The sequence below is a fragment of the Xyrauchen texanus genome, chromosome 43, assembly GCF_025860055.1.
Source record: "Xyrauchen texanus isolate HMW12.3.18 chromosome 43, RBS_HiC_50CHRs, whole genome shotgun sequence".
NCBI classification, from domain to species: Eukaryota; Metazoa; Chordata; class Actinopteri; order Cypriniformes; family Catostomidae; genus Xyrauchen; species Xyrauchen texanus.
In genome coordinates this window covers 23,547,532-23,564,559 of record NC_068318.1, presented here as the reverse complement: position 1 = coordinate 23,564,559, position 17,028 = coordinate 23,547,532, and the positions used below count along the sequence as shown (strand labels likewise).

The following is a 17,028-nucleotide window of genomic DNA, read 5'->3' as shown; positions in this document are numbered from 1 at the left end:
AGCAGAACTTCAGATGTGTGTACTTGTCATCTGTGTCTCTACATGTTGATATCAGACACACTGAAGAAGATCTGTGAAGTTCTCTGGCTTGTGTATGTGTTCGCTTTTAAAAATTTTCCGATCAGACGGTTATTTTCTTTTTTAAAGCTGCTTGTAACAGGCAAAGTGTAAACTCTTGTTTTAGTGCAATGGTGGATTGACAGATGCGCTTCACTGCTGTCCAGGACGCATAAGTGTTTACACCTCAAATGTGATGGGGTTACATGCGTTTTTGACATACATGTGTATTTTTTGTGATTCGATCACAAAACATTTTAGAACCCATTTAAACCTGTATTTAGCACTGACCACTTGTGATCGGATCACCTGAAAAGCATCTTAATACCAGGTGTAAATGGGGTCTTTTATTTCAAACAGGTTTCCGAACCCTCCAAAGTCCAACCCCAAACTCAGGCCATTGGTTAAGGCCAATATTTTTGTGTCAGGCTGGTCAGGATTCTCAAACAAGCAAAGCAATGTTTTGATAGCACCACAGAGCCACAGTGTTTCTGGGAAATTAACCTACAAATGGCTTACTTGTAGTTTACTCTGCATATTAAACTGGGATAGGAGAAAATATTTGAACATTGAAACATTACCCACTTCAGCTTTTAAAAACATTTTTTAAAAAGCCTCAGTTTTTACATGCTTATCAATGAAGGTAAAATGTAGTAACAACGCAGCACTGGCCCGATGTGACAGAGGCAAGTGACTGAAGATGATTGGACAATTGACAGCAGAAGTTTAGGGCTTGGTCTTACTTTATTATCTTCCGCCACTTGTTTTCCAACAGAGAATCCAGGCCAGAACCTGAACAGAGTGTTTCAGGATGTTCCGAAGCGAAGAACCGGCTTGGAAGGCTCCACACGGCCAGGTCTGTTTCACGCCTTCCCTCACGTGTTACGGGTTTCTGGAGTTTCAGATCTGCTGTGTCTGTATGTTTCTGTTGTGCTGGTCTGTTTCTTCTCGATCTCTGGCCTGGAATCTGTTGCAAAACAAGTGTTCAGTGAGAGAAACAGGGGTGCAAGGGGTGTGACTGGAATTTAAAGGGATAGTTCACCCCTCAGAAAACATTCTTCTTCCGTAGAACACAGCAGGAATTATTTATAGCACAATAAATAATTGTTCTTTTCAAAAAGTTGTTCTTTTCCATACATTGAAGGTTAATTTCTGTCTGTTCCTCACACAAATCTGTTATTGGTATAGACTACTTTTATGGTGCATTTACGAGTAATAGTCCTCATTTGCTTTCATTGAATGGAAGAGAGCCATGTAAACATTCTTCAAAATTCTCTTTGTGTGTTCCATGGAAGAAAGTAAGTCATACAGGTTTGAAACGACATAAAGGTGAGTAAATAATGACAGAATTTGCATTCTTGGGTAACGTATCACTTTTGAAGACCCTGTTTTGCACCAGAATACAGCTTTTTACAGTATATGCTAAATCTGTGCTACATTTAAACTTTGGCCTCAAATATTAGTTTCAAACTGTGGAAAACTTTTTTGTGAGTGTTATCAAGTCTAAATTAGTGTTCTCTGCGTAGTTTTCCATCATGGAGGTCCTTGAAACGTCTGTCCTGTTATTTTGTGGTCTGATTATGTGTATATATACGTGTATATATGTGTGTCTGAATCCTTTAGACAGATCCACAGTGCCACCACATCACAACTGGTGGTTGAGTCTCCCCCAGGGCGGCGCTGTGGGTGGCTAGCCACCCCTGTGTGTGTGAGGAAGAGAGAGAGCATTACTTCCACCTCACATACACGTCCAGCTGCTCTTCTAACACTCCAGTGACTCTGACATTGCCCCGCTGCCCACTGCTCATCGCCCCATCGGAGGGCACTTCTCTCTGACACTTTTTCCTCTGTTCCCATCTGGCTGTTATTCTATCTATCATTCTATCTATCTGTCTCTCTCTCTTTCTTTGTTTATAATTTTTTGACCCACCTGATCATCCCTGAGTGTGCTGTTGTTTGTCATTGCTTCTGTCCAAATCTTGCTGATTCTTTGTTGTATGGAGTCTGTGGACATAAGAGGATAGGAAAAAGTTTCAGTCTGTGTACAGGAAGTGCTGTTGTAGCCAGGGGCAGTGCAGGTGCCGATATGTGCAGTAGTATAGACAAGCAAATGTTTGATAATTATTTTTTAGTTCTGTGCAAATGAGTCTGGTACTCGCAAGGACTGTGGTTGCTTTGATGAATGCATTTTCATTATTGACATTAAAATCAAAAGAATACTTCACCCAGAATTAAAATTCTGTAATTATTTACTCACCCTCTTATAGTTCCAAACCCATGTGCTAGTTTCCTTTTAACACAAAAAGTAGAGGTTTTGAAAAATCTTCACTCAAGTCTTTTTGACACAACAACAGATCTTTGTGACCATGTCAGTTAAGCTTCTACAAAGGCAAAAAAGCGTGTGTTCTGGCATTATTTGAAAAGCAAACCGAAATGTAAGTCACTTTTCTTTTGGGTGAATTATTACAGTACTTTAACTTAATTTATAATACCATTTTTTATATTTGAGCTGTGTGAAGATGTATGAAAATTACAGTATCTGCTGTGCTCCATTTCATAACAAAATAGGTCAATATTTTGTTACACATGAAATGCTGCTGATACAGTTGGCTGAGTTCTACATGTCTCATTGTCTAAACTTTTTGTATCTTCACAGGTAACATCACCACACGCATCCGCACACCTGAGACAGGCTCAGATGAGGCTATAAAGTCCATCTTGGAGCAGGCCAAGAGAGAGTTGCAAGTGCAGAAAGCAGGTGAGTCATGTTCCTCCATCGGGTAGATAGGCAGTCAGGGCTCTCACATGTGTTTTTCCATTTTACCCTGAATATGTTGCGTCATTACCTTGAGGATAGATCTCTATATTGCCAAAAATATTGTATCAAATACAACAAGTATAATATCGGTCCTCGTCCCCTTTTTTGAATGTTTAAAATTCCCTCATTTACACTTTTCCTGTCCAAGCTTGTGTACTGGAATTAAACTGTTTCTTCCCCACCTGCCACTGCAGACGGCGTGGGGGAGAGGCAACGACGATCAGGTTACCACAGAGGGTCGGGCAGCTATTTCCAAATATATGCACAGAGTCTAAGACTTGGTGAGGTTTTGTACTGTCTGTTAAAAGTTTCCCCCAGATTTTACCCCCACGCCAAGAGCACTACTGCTTTCAATAAACTTCTGTCATAAATCTGAGTCATGGTGATTTATGACCGATGTATGTCATAAATATACATCAATAAAAACCCTGTGTATGAACACGTGTTGAAAAATCTTTTAAAGTATAGATCACAGAAAACAGATGTTTTTGTCTACCATGTCTTTCCTTTTGTGTAGCTTTATTATATAAAACTGTTTGCAGATAAGCTCTTTTACTGTTATTATAAGAGTACAACATTTACATGATCGTATATGTCACATCAAATACCGAATTATAATCCATTGAAAATATTGTTATTGTGAGCGATCTGTTACCAGGACCCTTTAAAGGAATAATTCACCCACAATTCTCATCAGTCATCTACTCACTCTCATGTTGTTAGAACCTGTTTGACTTTCTTTTATTCTGTAACACAAAAGAAAACATTTGTTAGAATCTTCAAGTCGCTCTTTTTCTTCCAGTGCAAGGATAAAAGAACGATAAATATATCAGGAAAATAGCCCATATGACTTCTGCACCATATTCCAAGTCTTCTGAAGAAATATGATAACTCTCTGTAAGAAAAAGGAACACAATTTATGTTGTTATTCACTGAAAATCTTCCCTTACATTGTAGCACTCAAATGTCATTCTTTCACATAATTAAGCTTCGAGCTTTGCAACCAGTTACGAGACGTGTGAGAACCATTTCGCATCAGTGACATCAAACCTTGCATGACTCATCTTGACATGCAATGTCCAATTATGTGCAAGTGCAAATAAAAATTTGAAATCAATGGAACATTTATAGTGAAGAACAACTTTAGTTATTAAAATAAAGAGGAAAGAAAGTCATACTGGTTTGGAAGGACATGCTGGTGAGTAAATGATTTTGGGTGAAAAAACACATTTCAGTTTATTTTAATTGACAAACAATATGGTGGCATGTAATTTATAAATAAAACCATTTGTGACCACTTACATGTTTTTGTCTGTTCCTGCAGCCGAAAGTGCGCAACCTCCGCCCTCCTCCAGCAACTCTGACGAAAACATTCGCTCCATCCTCGAGCAGGCTCGGAGAGAGATGGAGGCCCAGCAGGTGGCCCTGGAGCCCGTACTGAAGGCCAGCTCCATGGCCCCGACCGATCTCTCCCTCCTGGGCTCCAAGCTCTTGAGTTCCCCGCTATCCACCCTCTCCTACACTCCTATTGCTCAGTCTCTGAAGAAGCCCTCCACTTCCCCTCTCCTGGACTTCCACCCCGGGGTGAAGAAGGAGATGGGTGAGGTAGCTGTGTCAGAAATGGGGCTGGATGGAGGGGTCAAGCTCGGTCGTCTCTCTGAGAGTGGAGGAGGTGTTGGTGGAGGTTCTTGGAGGGAGCACTGGTGGAGCTCTGGATTATCTGAACGCCGTGTAACCGGGCAGCACTCTGTAAGCGAAGACACCCACAGTCATGAAGATAGCAAGGAGGTACACTGCTTTCCCAAGTTGTATCATGAGGAGTTCAAGGTCTGGGCTGTAAACCAAAAGGTTGTAGGTCCAAACCCACAATGGATGATCCATGAACTGACACCACTGATAAAGTCGTTTAGCCCTGTAATGCATGCTGTATAAGTAGGGCCGTGCTGATACAATCATATACTGAGATATTGTGGCACATTTTCTCAAAATATTGGATCGATACTTTAGATTCCTGTATCAATATTTTTATTAATCTATTTGTGTATTCATATAATGTCCTAAAGTTGAATAATGAAGCAAGTTGTCTAAATAAGCACAAACGCTTTGAGTCCAATGTTTGTCGCAGTTTCAGTCGCGGCCCAGTTATGATATTGTAATGTATCGTGATATGTATTGCAATACATTTTGTGTCCTGAGGTGGTTGGTGAAACCCAGATCTAATTGTAAGTAGCTTAGAATAAAAATAAGATATTGGATAATTATTAGCGCTGCTTGCTAGGCAAGTTTTGTTAGTAGTGTTTGCTAGGAATTTTAACAAACCCTTATACAATCAGTATAAGTATTAAAGTTTGAGGTGTAACTTGATGCCTCAAATCAAGTGGCTTGTGAAGGAAAGGTGTGCTGCTATTTTTATAAGCAATCAAATTTACGAAATTGCCTGGTACACAAAAAAAAACCCATAGACTTACATTGATGGAGGGACCCAAGTTATATCTAAAAAACTGTATATAATAGATATTTTGGGGTGGGCTACTTTGCCCTCTTGCCAGTAAGTAGCCAACTAGCAACCACCAAGAACCCCTTAGAAACCACCCAAAATATCTTTGCAACTGCACAGAAATGCCTTGCCAACCACCAGGGACACCCTAGCATTGTGGTGGTGAGTTTTGCACAGGCAGGCACCACTAACACTTTCTTCAGAAAATATAAAAAATCTGGTTGCCAATCATACTATCAAGCTTCACTAAGTTACAGTGGATGTGTGTGTATCCCTGTATGTCACATATGGTGAACAGTCCTTTATTTAGATTTTTAGCATATTTAAATATGATGCAAATATTTAAGTGTCAATAAGGATTAAATAATATTAAAGAACAAACCATTATGATTGATATATTTACAATATTTAGTTTTTAAGTCCATGCAGAATATTGGCACACTTACCAGAGTTCTAGAATAGCCCACTTCACTCTTCTTCCTTCTTGAGCCTTATACAGTTTCACCATACGTCTCACCCCCAACTCTGTTACTCTTTACCCCCACCAGAAGCTCCCTCGACTGGGGAGCACTGCGCCCATGGCTCCTGCCTCGTCCCTGGATTATTGGAAGGACTGGCCCAGCTCAGAGTCGCCCTACTCCCAGAGCTCAGAGCTCAGTCTGCATATGCCCAGTGGCAGCGAGACCCCTCAGAGCAGCCCACTGCCCTCCTCCTCACCTTTACTGTCCCTCCCCAAAGTCGCCAAACCTGTGGTGGCCCCGCTCACACCTGAACAGTATGAGTACTACATGTACCAAGAAGTGGACACTGTGGATCTCACGCAGCAGGTCAAAGACAAGCTGGCCAAGAATGGCATCTGTCAGCGGATCTTTGGAGAAAAGGTCAGTGATTTTCAGATTAGATACGCCTCCATCGATTACTCATCCACCGTTCCCAGAGGAATGCAGGACTAAACAATGAGGATTTTTTTTTTCTGCTGGCCCAGTCTTGTCACTAGTTAAGCATGAAAAGCTGTGCCTTACATTGATTTACCTTTGTGTCTCTAACAGGTGTTTTTTTTAGGCATGAGCAACAGTGCAACTTGGTGCATTATTAAATAATGTGTGGCCACAGGTGTGTGTTTACAGGATAGTGATTTTAATACAGCTTTTTTTTTTACTTGCTACTACTTTACTTTTGAGCAGTTAGCCTTACAATTTTCATGTGGTGGATAATGAAACTGACAACAACAAAAATTCTCTGTGAAATTACCATCCTCATCTAAATAACAGTTAGATTTTTTAGAGAACGATCTGTTTTATAAATGTTTTACATTTCTGTGGCAATATTATCATTAGCCCCACCACAAATAATTATATATATATTTTTTTTGTGACATGTCTGTAAATGTTTCAGAATAATTTATTTATCATTTTCATTTCAGTGTTACATTTTCTTTACAAAAAATAAATAGTTCAAGTTTCTACTTCCGAATAATAGCTTGAATTACAGCTACACATTCATGAACTCACTTTTGATAGAAAACAATGGCATAAGGTGGAAAACAACATTCTAACAGATGCTTTCAAGACAGTCACAAGACATTCTTACAATTCTGACAAAACCTCATCTATGTTAGCCAGCTGGCAAGTTGGTGACTCATTTCAATCGGCTAAATGCAAAGCAAAAATGAGGTTAAGTACATCACAGAAAGCTAAAGGTTTAAGTTTGCAAGGCATGAAAAAACATACTATACATGATTGCAAGATGTAATGACAACATAACATTTGCCTGATTGGGCAAGTGACAATCCTGAAATGATTTCCCTTCAACTGAGGCTTTTGATTGCTCATGTGTCTGTTTCATTTTTATTTTGCATGCAAATCTATGAGTCTGTAATATCAGCTGCAACTTTCTTCTTATTGCATCATGAAATAACTTCATATTTGTTTCAGAGCTGTTTTTCTCTGAATCTGATGTACCATATCCCCTGTGTGTGTGTGTGTGTGTGTGTGTGTGTGTGTGTGTGTGTGTGTGTGTGCGTGTGTGCGTGTGTGCGCGTGTGCGCGTGTGCGCGTTGCAGGTGCTGGGCCTCTCTCAGGGGAGTGTAAGTGACATGCTCTCTCGGCCGAAGCACTGGAGCAAGCTCACACAGAAAGGAAGAGAGCCGTTTATCCGCATGCAGTTATGGCTGAACGGAGAGCTGGGTCAGGCTTTGCTGCCTATGACCGGACAGACACAAGGTAGTACCAAGATACTGTTTATACAGTACATAATATACACATGCATGGTCTTAAATTAGGGGCACTACTGGAAACTATATTTAATCTGTCAAAATATGTATCAGTTGTCCTAAAATAAAGATCTTGTCATGGCCTTGATCAACATTTAATTGGATTTTGATATGTGTGATGGTGTGGATTTTTTCTATAGTTTGTGTTGCAAATTCAAATTGAGAAATATAAAGTGATAGTTCAATAATAAATGAAAATTCTCTCATCATTTACTCACCCTCGTGCCATCCAAGATGTGTATGACTTTCTTTCTTCTGCAGAAAATTTTGAGAAGAATATGTCAGCTCTGTTGGTCCATACAGTGCAAGTCAATGGTGATCAAAACTTTGAAGCTCCAAAAAACACAAAAATACAGCATAAAAGTAATCCATACAACTCTAGTGGTTTAATTTATGTCTTCTTATGCAATCTAATTGGGTTTGGGTGAGAATAGAACAAAATATAACAAGGCAAGATCATGATTTCAAGCTCAATTACACTTCCTATAGCGCCATCTAGCGCTTTACGCAAACATCAAGCACTAGGAAGTGTAAACGAGCTTGTAATCATGATGGTGCCCAGAGACTGCAATGGCAAGATATACAGTAAAAAAACTGTTATATTTTGGGCTCTTAGGAAAAAGTGCAAAGTAGAATTGTACAGATTTTAACACTTTTTAAATATACATATATTTACAATAGAGGGGAAGTTAAAAAATGTGGCTAGTGGACAAGAAAATTAAGAACAAATCTGGCAAAAATGTAACATTTTAACACTCAATGTTTAGCTTTTAGAATCTATTCTTTAAAATTAAAAACACATTAATTAATTGTTTAAAAATTTCAGAGGGAACAGAAAAGTGCCCCTAATTGAAGAGTCACCCACATGCACAGAGGAAATCAGCTTTAAAAGCATCATACTTGGACACGTAAACACAAAACATACATAGTGGCCCAAGACGGATATGAAAGAACCTGTCATTGTGATGTGGCTTTGGTTTCTTGGTTTTACTCCTCACAGTCAAAGCCACCATTCATTCTGCTCACTTATCGTTTGGCATGGGCGTTTGAGAATGTAAAACTTTGCCCTTCATCTCCTTTTCACAATCATCTCTGTTTCTCCCCTCCAAAACTAGAGTACAGTCACTTTCAAATATTTTACACTGAAAGTATCACAGGAAGGAAAGCAGGGTGTCTAGTATGCAACCGAAACACTCACACTCGTGTTCAGACTTTACTGAATGTCTAGTAATATCTGTCTCATGTATGTCATTTTTCTGTTTCTTAAATTTATTTCTCAGACTAAAATTGTGTATGCAGAGACAGCTATAAGTAAGAGATTTCTTGGTTGACTTCCCCAAAATGTGTGAACACTGTGGCTCTGTGGTGCTATAAATACATTGCTCTGTTTGTTTGAGTATCCTGACCAGAATGACACTGCAGAATTGGCTTATCAAATTGCATGAGTTTGGGGCGGGGCTTTCTGTTTATCCAACTAGTAGAAGTCAGAGGTGGAGTGTTCAAGAACCATGAGTTGTCCACAATTGACTGTAAACTCACAATTTTTTCCCCATTCTGGTATATAACGCCCAATTGTCCTGCCCTGCATTTCTTTCTCATTGACTTTCATGTTCCACTCTGAAATATGTCACATTATGGATGTAAAATGGGTTGTGTATGTCATTTCATGTTATCTTTAAGACAGGGCACCATGAAATGCCTTGAAAAAAGACAATTCTTTTTTTTTTCTTCCAGAAAATGCTAATGGTTGCATTCCTTTAATGGTTTGACAGATACTGGTTTTATTCTGGCTTTAATAAAAAACCGTGGGCAATCCAAATCTCAGTGTAATTCTTTTGTAGTTCAGCCAGCTGGACCTTGGTTGCCCTACGGTGGAAGAATTTAAATTACTCATGATTAAATGGATGCAGAATCATACTTTCAGTTGACCCACTTTAGGACACAGTCATTATGTTTGGAAAAAAGCGTCCTGTAGATCAATCTCAGATGTTTATCAGAGTGCTGGAGAATTATGTAGTTGTATTTGTTAAGGCAAGCATCACTATTCCTATTATTGCTCTTACAATGGCAAAATACCCTGGCATTGTGGTGGTGGGTTTTTCACTCTTATTTATAAAAATATCTAGCTGTTATTTTGCAGTTCAGGGCCTTCTTAAACCCTGTTATGCTGTTTATTAGCAGTCATAAATTGTTATATTTTCATTGACCTGGATTTCAAGGAAAGCTGTTGTTGGGGGGTTGGGTTAAATTGATGCAGCGTGGATGAGGAGGGGGGGTTGTCTCACAGGGGCCATCCAGAAAAGGCCCCCTGGGCTCTCTCAAGGGCCTCCTCGAGCTGTTGTAATCAATTGGCCCATCAGTGCGGGGATATATGATAATTACCCGCCTCTCCTTCTCTGTGACTGGCTGCCGAGCACCCCATCATGCTCCAGTGGCTGATTAATATGCAAATAATCAGCCGATGGAATGATAAATGGGAGTCAAGCTGTGCGTGTGAGTGCGGGACCGATTATGATGAATAGCACTTGCTCGCTGTCCTACTTAAAAGAAGCCTTTCTCTGTCATTTTTACCGCAAATTAAGCCAAGTAATATATAAATTATAGTGATGAGATCAGCCGTAGAAACAAGAGGTGGATAAAAATGGAATAGAAAATGATCAACTTTGGAAATGAGGCTGAGCTTATACAGAAATGTAAATGTCAGACCGCCATCCTGTTTAATCCAAGCTGTGAATAATTTAAAAGTACATTAAGATCCTGCTATGGTATTTTATTTTAACCATACAAGAAAATTAGGGCTGGGTGGAATGACAGTATATAACGTGCAATGATAGAAATATGTCAACTGGTGGAGATTTTGCAATACTATTGATACGGCGGTAGATATGTTTGCATGGATGTCAGTAAGCTTTATGTTATTTACACGTGAGAATGATGGAGAAACAGAGAATACAGAACGGGACGTGTCCCATGCTAGTCAACATGCTTTGTTTGGCACTTGATATTAAGATTTTTGTTATATAATGTGGAAGATAAATGTAAAAGGGGAGACTTGTAGTGTTTAATCTTTTGTTGCATTGAGAGTTAGTAGAGTTTTTGTTATGTTTGAGTTTTGGAGGTTACTGTGATGGTGAAGAGTGGAGCTTGAATTTAGGAATTGCTATGCTAATCATAGCATAGTCTCCCCCGTTAGCATGCATTTAGCATACTATCATTCACTGTACAAGCTACTTAATCACAGACAGAGAATAATTTGAGTTTATTTAACATGTCTAATTTAGTTGGGTTTACTCAATTTAATTAGGTTCACTCTACTTGAAGTATTTAAGTTGAGATTACATGGTAGTTTTAATTTAAGAAAACTCATTTTAAACACATGGAACCACTGTCCATGTTTAGTCAAGTTAAGTGATTGAATGCAATGTTATTTCCGATGAGATGTGTGCATATAACAGATTCAAACGTGGCTCATACACTCATAATTATAATTAAAATTATAAGTTTCATAATATTATTTTTACTGTTTTGAGTCTTCTACTTTTAACTTAATTGTTACATAATGTGAAGCAGCTGTTTTTGTACAGATGCTAGACTTATCATTCATGCTATGTCGTATACATGCATAATCGTATCTTTTGGTTTATATCATAAAATTACTATATTATAATATAAAGCATTACTGTGATATAAAATGATATTGTCATGATATATCCAAGACATACATACATATCCCTAACACACAGAATAAAACATAAGAGTATATGTTTGTACACACATTCCTTTGGTAATGTGCCAGTGTGGATAGTTGGGGCAAATGTGTGTTTAAATTAACCGTCCAGGCATGAACGATTTGGTAGATAATCTGAACAGCAGGCACCATAATGGCCCGGGCTTTAGAGGTCTGTAATGGCTTTTCTTTCTTCCAGCTGCCCTGTTCTGTGCCTCGCAGCTTTCAGCACTGAGCACTTAGCACTGAGCTAATGCACCTCTAGCACACAAAAAAAAATCTGAATGGGGCAGGACACAAGAAAGAGACAGAATGTGGATATGAAACCGGACGCTTTGATGCCTAAGACTGAGTTAGGTCAAGCGGTTGATATGCATCAAATACGCTGATTTATAGGGAGAGGAGCCAGTTATTGCTTTATAAAGAGTTGAAGGAATGGTACATGCCAAAATGAAATTTTTTGTATATTATTGATTATTTAGTAATACATATAATTTACCCTTCTATCTTTCCAAACCTGTATGACTTCCACTCTTCTGTTTAACACAAAAGAAGACATTTTGAATAATGTACTAGTCGCTCTTTTCCATGCAATAACAATGAGTTGGAACTGGAGCTTTCAAGCTTTTAAAGAATGCAATAGTAGTCCATAAATGTAATCTGTATTACTTGAGCTGTTTTCCAAGTCTTCTGAATATATAAGACAGCTTTTTGTGAGGAACAGAGCAAATATTAAGTTCTTATAATCTTTGTTCAGACCAGTTTTGTGAACCAAATCATTGAAAAGAATGATTCAGACGTCAACATTTCTCATGAAATTTCTCCTGCTGTGTTCAAAGGAAGAAAGAAAGTCATACAGGCTTGCAATGACATGAGGGTGAGAAAATGATTGCATATTTTCATTGCAGACAAATATAGAAAGTAATCATTTAGAAACAGGAAATTAACCAGAAAGCAACACTAAAAGGTGAAATAAACCCTCAACAAACGGATATGCTACAGATGTGCCTGCAACTTCTTACCACACAAGGTCCTTCCTGTTTGCTATCTGTTGTCCTCTAGCTAGTGTCCTGTATATTGCCTGTCCTTACTGACCCTCATTAGAACGACACACTCAACTGGGCTAAAACAAGCTCTCCTCCAGGGTGTGTGTGTATGCATAGGTGTGTGTACATCTTTATAGCGTTTGGTGTGTGTGTGTGTGTGTGTGTGTGTGTGTGTGAGTTGAAGAGCTCTCCATGACCCTTCATCAGTCTCTGCAGATCCTCTCCTCTGAATGTCAGTCTGTCCTTGCTATCCTCCTATCAGAATCTATTTAAGATTAGCTCGCATTGGTTGTGGTGTTTTTAAAAACGTTTTTTTTAAATGTTTTTAGGCCTAACTATATGCCATGCGACTAGATTCCAGCGAATTTGTCTGTCCATGCTGAATGTGATAATGCAGCACAATGCGGCAAAATCCGAACATGTTTGATGTTTAATGTACTGTTATATATTATTTTAGACAGACAGAACAATCTGAAGATCTGTGCTGAGTTTGGAGGATGTAGCTTTAAAGCTCTAGGGGGAGTTACAATTGAAAATTTTGGTCTTGGTTTAGGGATTTTGGAAAAACCCAAAACCATGTCTGTAGAATAACACTGTTTTGGCATTGTCAAGTCAGCATATTATTCCTACTGTTCAGAGCTATGTGCTTGTTTATTCCAACAGCTAAAAGACTGCAACTTCTTGGGATAGTTCACTCAAAAATCTCTCATTTACTCACCCTTATGCCATCACAAACTAAGATTATTTAAGTATTTCTCAGCTCTGGAGGTCCATACAATGCAAGCGAATGGGTGCCAAACTTTTGTAGCTCCAAAAATCACATAAGTCAGCACTGAAGTAAACCATAAGACTCCAATTGTTAAATCAATGTCTTTTGAAGTGATATGATAGGTATGGGTTAGAAACAGATTCATATTAAAGTCCCTTATAAACTATAAATTATACTCCCTGCTCAGTCAATCTCCAATTTAACTTTTACATTCTTCTTCTTGTGTTTTTGGTTTTTCACATTCTTCATGCATATCACCCCCTTCTGGGCAGGGAGAAGAATTTCTAGCAAAAAAGGACTTAAACATTGATCAGTTTCTCACCCACACCTATCATATCACTTCAGTGGATTACTTTTATGATGCCTTTATGTGCTTTTTGGAGTGTCAACATTTTGGCACCCATTCACTTGTATTGTATGGACCTACAGAGCTGATATGTTCTTCTAAACATCTTAATTTGTGTTCTGCAGAAGAAAGAAAGTCATATGCACATGAGATGGCATGAGGTTGATAAAAAATGAGAGAATTTTCATTTTGGGTTAACTATCCCTCTAACTGCTCCTATTTTCATTTTGCGTGAATATTTGTGACTACATAAGATGTAAGACACTACCGGTCTTGTTAGGTGCTAAGCTTTCTTGCATCAGATATTGTGATGCACACATTTATTATAGACCATTTTGTAGGGCCCTGCCAGCATGTTAGAGCCTGTATTGCATATAGGACGGGCCAGCCATGGATGTTTGGTTTAAATCGGATGTGAGTTCTAACATGACACTGACCTGTTGTGTGCATATGAAACACAATCCCATCATGCATCGAAATTAGGGGTGGACAGATGTAGGCTTTAATATTTGTGCTGCTTATTCCAGCTGAGTGTGTGTGTGTGTGTGTGTGTGTGTGTGTGTGTGTGTGTGTGTGTGTGTGTGTGTGTGTGTGTGTGTGTGTGCAAGGCCACACGCATAGCTGCATTAACCAGCTGTGTGTCCAGATGTGCTGCCCCTCCCCCCTCCCGTGTCACACACAAACATACACACTGGTTAATTGCAACATGTCACGGGAACATCCTGTTATTTCTGCTTGTGTCCCTAAAACATCTCCTACCTCCCTCCCACACACACACACCGCGCCGCCAGTCAAACTGTCACCAGGCTGTGCGTGGTCTTGCTGCAGATCTGATATGACTGGCTGCTCCCCGCCTTGAGCGCCCTGCTCTCTGCTCACTGTGTCCCCCAGCTCGGCAGGCAGCTAATCCAAACTGACGCTCCCTCCCGATGCTCTCTTCACCACCAGCACTGCACTGCACTGCCACAGCACAAAAATCTGATTCAGGGAGAAATAGAGGGATAGAGGAAGATGGGAAATGAAAGTGAAGATTATTCTAGAGAAAAGAGAATGTTGAGTGCATAGGTATATTGAAGGTTGCACTAACAAGATTTATACTATGGCTGGGTGTTGATAAAGATATCCCTAATCAATTAGATTCTGATTCACAAGCTCTTGATTAGATTTAAACTCAGATTAATTTGGGTATATTTCAGTTGTAATGTCTATTTTGCTTAAATATGAAATCAGTTCTCCCTCAGCTAATGCTTTTAATTATACAGTGGACTTTCTTAGTTGGTACATTATAAAAATATAGATTTTGCTCATTTTATTTTATCATTAGTTTTTTTAATTATTTTGATTACATTTTAGCTTTTTAAAAATGGACAAATTCCATGTGTTCCATCAATTAATATTATGTTTTGTAATTTACAAGTATTATAATGCATATAAATATATAAATATATAATTACATGCTTATTGGTTACATGTATAATTTGGTTACTTATGTAGAACAAACACTAAATCGGTACTGTCTCTTTAAGAATAGGCAGTTCAGTGAGTGTCCCACAGAAGTGTTTTGAATCTGAAAATTTACCAGACATTTTTAGTTGCATAGCAATAAATTTGGTTGCATCTCTCGTTATATATATATATATATATAGCCCCTTATAAACATAAAACAAGTGCAAATTGTTTCATCTAAAAATGTATGTCCGCATGTTGGGGCTGCGAATCTAAGTTGTGAAATTTGTAATTATACCAAGCTATAGAAAGTCAGATTTTTTTTATCAGATTGTTTATTCTTTTTCCAGTAGTGTTGGTTATTCATGTTTTTGAACGTTACACACATTATAGCTGATTGTCTGTAAAGCTGCTTTGGAACAATGTGTATTGGGAAAAGCACAAATAAAAAAAACTATATGTTACAAAGTTTTTTCTACTTTAGCAACAAAATCAATGTTCTCTCTTTGCGCGGTCAAACAAACAAGTGATAGCCAGTGTTGAAGCATTTTAAAATGTACATAAATAATTCTGATTCAAAGTAATGGCCTGGATTGTCCAATCACTGCCAACCATGTTAAAATAAATTTTAGCATAATACATTCTGAATCTATGTGCTGATTACCATTGTACCATGTCTGCCAACCATGTTGAGTGGTGCAAAATGAATCTGCAGCCTGAAACTGAATTTTTGACTGGAAGATTGGTGTGTATACACTTAGCTGCATAGGAAACCTATAGGATGCTCCCTTGCTCCCTATTTAGTGAATGACTTAACCACCAGAACAGTTTGAAATGCACCTTATTTTCATCCTAACTCCGTATAAAGCCTCTGAAAGCATCTTTTGTTTTCCATCTTTTGAATGTATCCATTGATTCTCAGTGTGATAAATGAATATAGGATTACTAAGGGAAAATAGCCCTAAAGTCCTCATCTGTGGTTTATTGTGTTGAACAGTGTGCCATTTCATTATAAATCAACAAAAATTTCAAAATGTCATATCGGATGAAACTAGAAACTGTAATATTTTGACTCAAACACGATTTAAACATGAAAACTTAATGAATCTTACCAGATGTAGTTTTGTTGGCGTTTCTCAAAAAGACAAACTCCTTTTCTTAACAGTCCATGTTTACTATATACTTTTGTTGTATTGAAAAAAGCAGTTCTGAGATTCTTTAAAATATCTTATTTTGTGTTCCATGTAAGAAAAAGTCATGGGTTTGGACTGGCATGAGGGTGAATAAAAGCCTATAAACCTGTAAATAAACATTTGTGAAATGGCTAGCATGAGATAGCATTTATACATTTTAAGAACTCTTGAAGTGGAGAACACACATTTGTCACTCTTCCTCATTAATTTAGTTGTCCATTATGCTTCAAGAGAAGCTGTGACTTGGCATGACAAGATGCAGCTGTCACCGTCCATCACTTCCTGTTGCTGAGCAAGTAGACCTTGGTTGGGTTTACTGTTTCATTGGCTACATGCTCCATATTTAGCCAGGCCTTCATCCAGGCCTTCTATTGATAACTAATGCCCAGCCTACGAACAAGGTCACGTGTTGCATTGCAAAAGGTCTCAAGTCTTCCTCTTGTTTCCATAGAGATTACCCCGAAGACCTCGGCCAGCTGTAGTCCTGCCCCAGAATCCCCTCTCAGTTCGGCAGAGGAGTCTGTTAAAAGCCAGCACGAGGAGCAGATGTGCCAAGTGTCCATCCAGGAGGCAAGCGAGACTTCTGAGTCGCAGCCCGGCACGCCTCTACCGTTACCTATACCAGGACACGCGGGCCTCAGCATTCAAGAGATGGTGGCCATGTCGCCGGAGCTGGACACCTACACTATCACCAAGAAAGTGAAAGAAGTTCTCACAGATAACAACCTCGGTGAGTGCATTACAAGATTAGATAACGGCAGATGGAACTTGTGGAGCAAAATGTTTAATGGAATTATGTTCACATGCATATTCAAACAGTAGACACAATCTCTGTTTCCAAACCTAATGAGCTGCCT

General features: G+C 38.7%; 1 protein-coding gene across 1 annotated transcript in view; it reads left to right on the top strand.

Moving 5' to 3' along the window:
• LOC127635742 (homeobox protein cut-like 1) overlaps nucleotides 1–17,028 on the top strand; it is a 125,278-nt gene that overhangs the window by 92,554 nt on the left and 15,696 nt on the right. Inside the window, exons 16-22 of the mRNA XM_052115974.1 lie at nucleotides 833–913; nucleotides 2,714–2,815; nucleotides 3,070–3,156; nucleotides 4,200–4,663; nucleotides 5,921–6,253; nucleotides 7,435–7,594; nucleotides 16,623–16,901. Of these exons, the coding sequence (XP_051971934.1) occupies nucleotides 833–913; nucleotides 2,714–2,815; nucleotides 3,070–3,156; nucleotides 4,200–4,663; nucleotides 5,921–6,253; nucleotides 7,435–7,594; nucleotides 16,623–16,901 (1,506 nt within the window). The remainder of the gene's footprint in view (nucleotides 1–832; nucleotides 914–2,713; nucleotides 2,816–3,069; nucleotides 3,157–4,199; nucleotides 4,664–5,920; nucleotides 6,254–7,434; nucleotides 7,595–16,622; nucleotides 16,902–17,028) is intronic.